This window comes from Musa acuminata, chromosome BXJ2-11 (assembly GCF_036884655.1).
Source record: "Musa acuminata AAA Group cultivar baxijiao chromosome BXJ2-11, Cavendish_Baxijiao_AAA, whole genome shotgun sequence".
NCBI classification, from domain to species: Eukaryota; Viridiplantae; Streptophyta; class Magnoliopsida; order Zingiberales; family Musaceae; genus Musa; species Musa acuminata.
This window is the reverse complement of record NC_088348.1, coordinates 5,763,737-5,773,004: the sequence shown is the minus strand read 5'-3', so window position 1 is coordinate 5,773,004 and position 9,268 is coordinate 5,763,737. Positions and strand designations below refer to the sequence as shown.

At 50.2% G+C, this 9,268-nt stretch overlaps 1 protein-coding gene across 1 annotated transcript; it reads right to left on the bottom strand.

Moving 5' to 3' along the window:
- Window positions 1–837: 837 nt before the first annotated feature.
- LOC103970609 (proteasome subunit alpha type-7) lies at window positions 838–8,404 on the bottom strand. The gene is made up of 3 exons (XM_009384450.3): window positions 8,139–8,404; window positions 7,614–8,028; window positions 838–1,162 (listed from the first exon to the last, which is right to left on the bottom strand). Exons 1-3 carry the CDS (start codon window positions 8,309–8,311, stop codon window positions 1,001–1,003), a joined length of 750 nt encoding a protein of 249 aa, XP_009382725.1. The 5' UTR covers window positions 8,312–8,404; the 3' UTR covers window positions 838–1,000.
- Between the last annotated feature and the right edge of the window lie 864 nt (window positions 8,405–9,268).

Genomic DNA, 9,268 nt, shown 5'->3' with positions numbered 1-9,268 from the left:
TAATTTTATATAATATTATTTTAATAATATCTAACAATTATTGTATATAATAATTTTATATATAATATTAATTAATTATTGTATCCTAATAAACAAGAAAAATGATAGCAATAATTCTCTAATAATACATTAGTTTTATTTTGTGACATTAAGATATTTATCCTGAGAGTTGGAACATATTAGTTTTGGAAAATTTATATTTCCTTACCCTTACCCTAGACCAATGTGTGAAACCATAGACCAACTAAATCCATTCTTCAAGCCACAACAACTGACTGAAAAGCATTCATAGAGACGTACATAGGATCTTTCCAGCTAATATCAACTAAGGATCCAAAAACCAGTTGGACCAGAAGATTCTAACTGGTATTTGCTGGTCCAACCAAGTACAGGTATTGAAACATATACTTCAATGCATCATACCCATCCAGTAGGTTAACAAAACTAGTACCAGACCAGTATTTAGATCCTTGATTTCAATAATTAAACATGACTAAAAAAGTTTCCCCTCAATACACAACCGCTGAACCAACCATGAGTAATAAAGTTACTAATTTATCTTCCAGCACGCATTAACAACTACCTGATTTTCTAACCCAAGAAACTACAATAAACAACTTAAATAAAGGGAAAAACACCAGTTTTAGTACTGCAAAAACATGTGAAAATGCCATCATTATAAGTTGGAACTTAACAAAGGTTTGGCCATCAGCACAATTGCCATTTCATATTACCATGACCTTAAAATCATGTCGATTTTGTTTCCACAGTATTAATTAAGTAAATATGCAACATCAGCATCACTAAAATATTGACCAACAACAAAAGAAGCATTAGTAAAAGATAAAAAGTGAGTTTTGGATAGAAGGAAAACTTGTTCAAAAATGAATGAAGTTCTACCAGTTCACATAAACCAAAATGCCCACAAATAAGAAGTCTTAGAATTAAAAAAACAACTTTAAATAGGAAAAGTTACTGGAGCTGATCAGAATATCCAAATTTAGGTATCTTTTGAAGGGGCCTTCTTTGCAGCCTCAGCTGCAGCTTTCTCTGCCTCTATCTCAGCAACAATTGCATCAATTTCAGCTTCATCAAGTTGACGAAGACCATGCTCTTTGGTCAATACAGCAATTTCTATATTCTTTCCACCACTCTCAACAACCTAAATAAAGAATTATAATTATTCTCATCAAATCCAAATGACAAAATGCATCTCCTACACTTTTTTATTTTGGATTTGCAGTATGATGTCCCATTTTGACAAAAAGAGGATAAGATAACAGCTTCATTGAAGAAGATTGAAATTGTCCAAGTTGGTAAACAAACATTAGATATGGGATGCACTTAATGTTCACATACATTAAAAGTATGAATACTGATGAAATAAAAGAAAGTACTAACAAAGACAATGGAAAAAATAGATGCAAGAGGACTCTGGATGAAAATTTAGCCCAGCAGATAGAGATGCGAAGAAAATTTTAGGATACTGCACCGAAAAAAAAAATAAAGGAGGAATGAAAACAAAACGAGTAAACTCCATTAAAGCTCAAATATATAATTATTAAAAAATAAAATAAAGGTAGTATTTTCAGGGAAAAAAATCAAGGATTGGATTTTGAACAGTATAATTTTGGCAAATTAATCTACGGCAAGGCCCATTTTTAGCATGTTAGCCAAGCATCAAATTGAAACCCCCTAGGCTGCCAATACAGAAGCTTGGCAGAAATATTAAGCCGTTGATCTGATATCACTGTACAAGTGAACCAAAAACATACAATACAATCCCTCATACAATATGTTATGCTACAGTGAAGTAACTAAGGACTCACCTGATCAACTAACTAGTTTGTTTTCCTGTGTATACAGAGGAAACGTAAGTTGCTAGTAGATATTGTATGAGGGATTCACCTGACAAAATGCTGGATCATAATTGCAATAGTGTATTATAGAGTGATGATAAATTGTTGGACAGTAAGGAAGATCTTGAATGGAACTTGATAGCAAAATGATGACAAGAAGCAACCATAAATAATGGGCCAATGGTTAGTTGTTAAATGCATAAATAGATATCCTTCAAGTGGATAAAAGTGTGAAAAATTGTGTTGCTAGCATATGGCATAAATGGAAGGTGTGTATTCATTTGAAAGAAAATATCAAGTATTTAGAGTAAGCTTCTGAAAGTGGTGGTTGTATTCAACTGTTTAATAGCAACCATGGACGAATCAAATAATGAATACTGATGTCCGAGGAGGATTTGCAAGAATATAACATTTTGGGATGACAAAAAAAAATAAACGATGATAACAAATTTAAATGAAAGTAAACTGAAGTCATGATGACTAAGGTACAGTTGATCAACACTATATGGACTAATCCCAGTTTTCAAATGCATTTAGGAGAAATGAAGATAGACGTTCTTTTTTAGAGTATATGTACCATTATATGTTGCATCTACATTCAGAACTGGGAATGTCTCATGCAGCAACGATTAAGGCATATGAAAATGTGCAACTATTCTGAACTTCAAGGGGATAAAGAACCGATTTGCCAGAAAAATAAAAGGCCAAATGAGATGATACTCATTGGATACTCAAACTGGAGCCAAATACTGTGGCACTTGCATGTGATTAAATAACAGATGAATGAATTTCTAATTATTGTTAACACCTTCACGTATCATTTCTGGTATCAACTACACCAGGGTACAGAAGCCAATCTGACCTACTACGTTGAGGTTTAAATCCAATTGTACATCAGCCATGGGAACTGATAAGGGTAAAAATGGCAACGCGCCACGTCAGCACGCCAGGTAGACACACTGCCCGAGGAGGCAAGCATTGATGCGGACTCGACATTTGCCGACGTCACCAGCCCTCAGCCGATCACCTCAGCTTTGACCCCGTGCGCTCGGCCCGAGGCACAGGAGCACACCGACCGAGGCTCACCCATACCCTGCGGCAACCCGGTTCTCCACGCGACCCCAGTGGCCATGTCAGACGCCACGTGAGGTATTGTCCTGCCCCTGCAAGCGGACACGTCAGGTAACATCAAAACTCATCTATAAATACCCCCGAGTTCTAAACGAATAAGGGGGAGGACTCCGAACACATTAGAGGAACTCATTCAGACACAAAACACTCAGAGGCTCTTCTTCTGCCTCATCCACAATCCCCTCCACATCTTTCTCTAACTTGATCGTCGGAGGGGTCGGGCCGAGCTCCCGGCCCGACCTGTGTGCAGGTGCGAGACGGTGTTGCCTCTTCCTGAAGCTGCGGCGGAACTGTCTCCCGACCCGAACCGTCGACCCGACCTCCCGACCCGAGCCACCGACCCGAACCGCCGACCCGAGCCACCGACCCGAGCCACCGACCCGAACCACGGTGCTAGGCCGTCGGGAGACCCCGAGGAGCTGCGCCCGAGATCCCCGACATCCGGACCCCAGAACCGAGCCGCGTCGGCCCCGAGGCCACGGCTAAAAAAGTTACTTACCGTAACAGATTGGCGCTAGAAGGAGGGCTCCGAATGTCGAGGGATCCTCATGCTGACCCTGACAACCTCCCCACGACCCCTGAACGCGGCTGGCAATCAGTGGACAATCCAGATCTGTCTCCGCCCGAGGGCGCTCCGTGCGTCCCCTCGCCGGTGTCGTCCGAGGCCTTTCACGACCTCGCTCGACAAGTCCGAGCTCTGACGGATATGGTGCAAACCATCATCCCGCTCGTCTCTCAACCGTCACCCCCGCTTATGACTCAACCGCTGCGGCAACGAGAGCCGCCCGCTTGGGCCCACATGACGCTTCCGGAGTCTTCCGCTTCCCCTCGGGCTAGACCGACCCCACTCGAGGATCCAGCGAGGACAAACCCGAACGTCGGACTGGAGCCCGAGGTGTTGTCTCCGGAATCAACAGACTCCCTGCGAGCCCAGTTATGTCTTCTTAGTCAGCGGCTCGACGGGCTGGAGAAGGAGCTTCGCAACTCAGAGGGAGAGCCCGCGTGGACACACACCGAGGATCTCCATTCGCACCAGAGACACAAGATCACGTCGTTCCCCCGAACTTCCAGCTCCCTTCTCTGGACTCATACGACGGCGCCACTGACCCAGCCGATCATGTCGTCGCTTTCCGTGCCCAATTGGCGCTGCATGGAACTACTGACGCTTTAATGTGCAGGGCGTTTCCCACAACCCTGAGGGGTCCAGCCCGCACGTGGTACGCCGGCCTGAAGACCGGAACAATCAGTTCCTTCGGCCAACTCGCCAAGGACTTCGAGCTCCACTTCGCAGCCCATGCCCGGCCGAGGCACTCCGCGGCACTACTCCTCGGACTCAAACAAAGAGAGGACGAGCCCCTCTCATGCTTCGTGGATCGCTTTACTACGCAAATCCGGAGCTTACCGGACACTCACCCCTCTTTGTTGGTGCAGGCGTTCATGGTGGGCTTGCGACCTTCCAGACTCTGTTGGTCCCTCGTAGAGCGGCTCCCCACCACAGTACCAGATATGCTCCAGCGAGCCAATCGGTACATCGAGGCGGAAGCTTGGGCGACCGCAAGAAAGAGGAACGACTCTGGGCGATGGGCCCCGTAGCAACGGTCAAGCACCCACGTTTGCTATCTGGTGTAATCCTCGCGCCAGGAATCTAGCCTCTTCCTCAGTTTCTCCCAAGCGAAGGCTCCATGTTTCCCTGATCGCCTCTCGGCTCACGGTTAGCTTCGGCCTAACCCCACTCTTTTTTGCATTCGCACCTCTCGGCCACACACTGCCGAGTTCCCTTCAGACCGGCCCGCCCACCTGAGCGGTGTCACTCGGCCGCCACCTGCTTGCGCCGAGTCTACCTCAGCGCGGCTTGCGCGCCTGAGCGGTGTCCCTCGGTCGCAGCTTGCCTGCACCGAGCTCCTCGGCCATATTCACTGCCGAGTCCATCTCAGGACGGCTTACCCATTAGGGTCTCGCCCCTCGGTCGCGGCCTGCCTGCACCGAGCACCTCTGCCGCTCGTTGCCAAGAACCACCTCGGCGCGGCCAAACCGCCTGTCGTGTTCCTCGGCCGCGTGGTGCCCGAGGCCGCGTCCTCGCGTCCTGACCGCCTGATCGTGCTACTCGGTCGCATGGCCCTCGCGACCACGCCTGCGCGGTCACCCCGCCTGCGTCGTGCTCCTTGGCTCCATGTTCCCGAGACAGACCAGCGCCGCCAGGCCACCTGCGTCGTGTCCCTCGGCTCCATACCCCCCGAGACACGCTTATTTGGCCAGCCTGCCTGCACCGAGCACCTCGGCGACTCTCTGCCGAAATCCCACCTCATCGCGGCCTGCCCGCCTGAACGGCGTCCCTCGGTCGCAGCATGCCTGCACCAAGCACCTCGGCCAACCGTTGCCGAGATCCACCTCGGCGAGGCCCGACCGCCTGTCGTGTACCTCGGCCGCATGGTGCCCGAATCCACGTCCTCGCGTCCTGCCTGCCTGCGTCGTGCTACTCGGTCGCATGGCCCTCGCGACCACGCCTGCGCGGTCACCCCGCCTGCGTCGTGCTCCTTGGCTCCATGTTCCCGAGACAGACTAGCGCCGCCAGCTCGCCTGCGTCGTGTCCCTCGGCTCCATACCCCCCGAGACACGCCTGCGCGGTCAGCCTGCCCGCGTCGAATCCCTCGTCCCTATCCACCTGGGTTACCTCCCTCGGCCGCAGCCTGCCTGCGCCAAATGCCTCGACTCCATTCTTGTCGAGCCCACAACCTCGGTCGCATAATACCCGAGGCCCCCTCGGCCACTTAATGCACAAAGACACCCCCTTTACTCCATCATATCCCGAGATCACACATGCGCGGTCACCCCGCTTGCATTGTGCTCCTCGGCCCTCGGCTCTACGCCATCCCTAGATCACACATGCGCGGTCACCCCGCTTGCATTGTGCTCCTCGGCCCTCGGCTCTACGCCATCCCGAGACACACCTGCGCGGTCACCCCGCCTACGTTGTGCTCCTCGGCCCTCGGCTTTTCGCCTCCCGAGACACACATGCGCGGTCACCCCGCTTGCATTGTGCTCCTCGGCCCTCGGCTCTACGCCATCCCGAGATCACACATGCGCGGTCACCCCGCTTGCATTGTGCTCCTCGGCCCTCGGCTCTACGCCATCCCGAGACACCTGCGCGATCACCCCGCCTACGTTGTGCTCCTCGGCCCTCGGCTTTTCGCCTCCCGAGACACACATGCGCGGTCACCCCGCTTGCATTGTGCTCCTCGGCCCTCGGCTCTACGCCATCCCGAGATCACACATGCGCGGTCACCCCGTTTGCATTGTGCTCCTCGGCCCTCGGCTCTACGCCATCCCGAGATCACACATGCGCGGTCACCCCGCTTGCATTGTGCTCCTCGGCCCTCGGCTTTACGCCCCCGAGATCACACCTGTGCGGTCACCCCGCCTGCGTTGTGCTCCTCGGCCCTCGGCCCCGATCTCCCCGAAACTACGTCCGCACGGCCAACCTACCTGGAGACAGAAGCCATGCATCGGACTCCCACGGCGTGACAACCGACGCATAGCTCCTTTCGGGGGGGGGGAATATGATAAGGGTAAAAATGGCAACGCGCCACGTCAGCACGCCAGGTAGACACACTGCCCGAGGAGGCAAGCATTGACGCGGACTCGACATTTGCCGACGTCACCAGCCCTCAGCCGATCACCTCAGCTTTGACCCCGTGCGCTCGGCCCGAGGCACAGGAGCACACCGACCGAGGCTCGCCCATACTCTGCGGCAACCCGGTTCTCCACGCGACCCCAGTGGCCATGTCAGACGCCACGTGAGGTATTGTCCTGCCCCTGCAAGCGGGCACGTCAGGTAACATCAAAGCTCATCTATAAATACCCCCGAGTTCTAAACGAATAAGGGGGAGGACTCCGAACACATTAGAGGAACTCATTCAGACACAAAACACTCAGAGGCTCTTCTTCTGCCTCATCCACAATCCCCTCCACATCTTTCTCTAACTTGATCGTCGGAGGGGTCGAGCCGAGCTCCCGGCCCGACCTGTGTGCAGGTGCGAGACGGTGTTGCCTCTTCCTGAAGCTGCGGCGGAACTGTCTCCCGACCAGAACCGCCGACCCGACCTCCCGACCCGAGCCACCGACCCGAACCACGGTGCTAGGCCGCCGGGAGACCCCGAGGAGCTGCGCCCGAGATCCCCGACATCCGGACCCCAGAACCGAGCCACGTCGGCCCCGAGGCCACGGCTAAAAAAGTTACTTACCGTAACAGGAACCTTATACACTAGTTCATCGGTGAGTTGAATAACCGAAGCAACTAGATATATGCAATCTACGTACAATCCTGTTTGTGTTATGTATTTAGAATATAACACAAATAAATGCTTACTTCTTAGTGATCTGAGGAGATGAGGCCAACTATAGTCCAACAAAATAACAGGTAGATTGGGGAACCATCTACCTTGATAACACCAGGCACAATAGTAGTATCCACCTTAAGATTTCAGGTTAAGACCATGCAGTTTAACTTCAAAAGCAGGTTCTGGCAAAATTAAGGAAGATGGTTTGAACTCATCAAGAAAACGAACAGTTCAAGTAACAACAAAATCGCCACCCAAAAACAAAGGAATGAAGAAAGAAACTCACTTCAAGCAGCGTTCTGATGGCCAGCTTGACTGTCTCCTGCCCGGAGGTCTCCTTGTAGTTCTTCTCCAGGAACTCCCGCATGGAGTTGGAGTTTCTCCCAGTAGCGTTGGCCTTCCAGGCCGAGAAGGTCCCCGAGGGGTCGGTCTGGTAGAGCGCTGGGACGCCGGTGTAGGGATCGAAGCCAACGATGAGGGTGGAGAGGCCGAAGGGCCGGACGCCGCCGCTCTGGGTGTACTTCTGCTGCAAGCCGGCGATGTAGCGGGTGATGTACTCGACCGTGACGGGGTCCTCGACGGTGAGCCGGTGACTCTGGCACTCGATGCGGGCGCGGTTGATAAGCACGCGGGCGTCGGCCTTGAGGCCCGCGCACGCCAGCGCGATGTGCGTGTCCAGGCTCACGATCTTGCGCACTGATCTGCAAGGATAGAAACAAAGAACGGTAACGCGATCACGAAGAAACCCTAACAAATCGGGGCACAAAAACCTAATGAGGATCACGAGAAGGAGGAGGTGGAGGAGCAATACCGGGAGTCTTGGAGCTTGGGGGTGGATTTCTTCTCGACGCCGAGGACGACCGTGTCGGTGCCGCGGACGCCGACGGCGGCGTTGCCTTTGCGGACGGCCTCGAGGGCGTACTCGACCTGGAAGAGGTGGCCATCGGGGGAGAAGACGGTGATGGCGCGGTCGTAGCGGGCCATTGGATGCGCTTTCGATGCCGGCTCTGTTGCTGCTACTGCAAAGGGCTTTATTCTCTCTTCTACACTAAAAAGGTTAAGAGTAGTGCGTAACGGAGGCAAAAGCGGAGGGAGATGGATTGCTTGGGGAGGAAGCAGGCAGGCGGAACGGCTCGACCCAGCTCGAACCGCAGGATTCAACACGGACTGGGTTCGCTTGAGCTTCGGGTTCGATGAAATTAGCAGAGAGTGGAGGAATCGAACCGCTTAAATTAGGTTCATGTCCCATCATTCTTGAAATATTCCTTCATTTTGAATTAATCTTCATATGATCTGGATGTTAATTAGGTCCTGTCATCAAGTCATGTATTAATGAATTTTCAATCTCTCATCTTTGTTTATTTACTATCTCTATTGAGATATCGAGTGTATTATTTTGCACGAGTGATATGTCTCGAATTTGAATTTATGAATGTTATATAATGCAATAAAAATTTCATTTATTTTTTATATGAAAAATCTCATTGGCTGTCAATTAGAAGGTTAGGTACCTTTGCGAAGGTAATTGAATGGCCAACTTCCTTGATGTCCGGAGGACACTGATGTCACAATTCTTAGGAAAAATAGTTGATAGATTTAGAGTTGTTGACTTTGAGATTCGAGATTTGATAACGTAGTATTAAGGTCCAATGGTTTTAGTAGGTGTTTAGCTTATGATAGCCACGCTAATATCATCGATGAACCCTAAGAAATTTTTATCTCTGTAGTGTTATTAAAAGCAATGATTTTGTTATCGTTGGAAAATTTCAAGGATAGAGAGAATACATGAGACACAATAACGAAAAGACAGGTATCTTTAATCAAATTAAAATAGGGATATAAGGATAATTAATCTAATTCTAATTTTAGTTTACAATCAGATGGAATGCTGTGATAACTATTTGTTGTGATCCCTAATTATTTTTGTTTTTGGAAAATGAT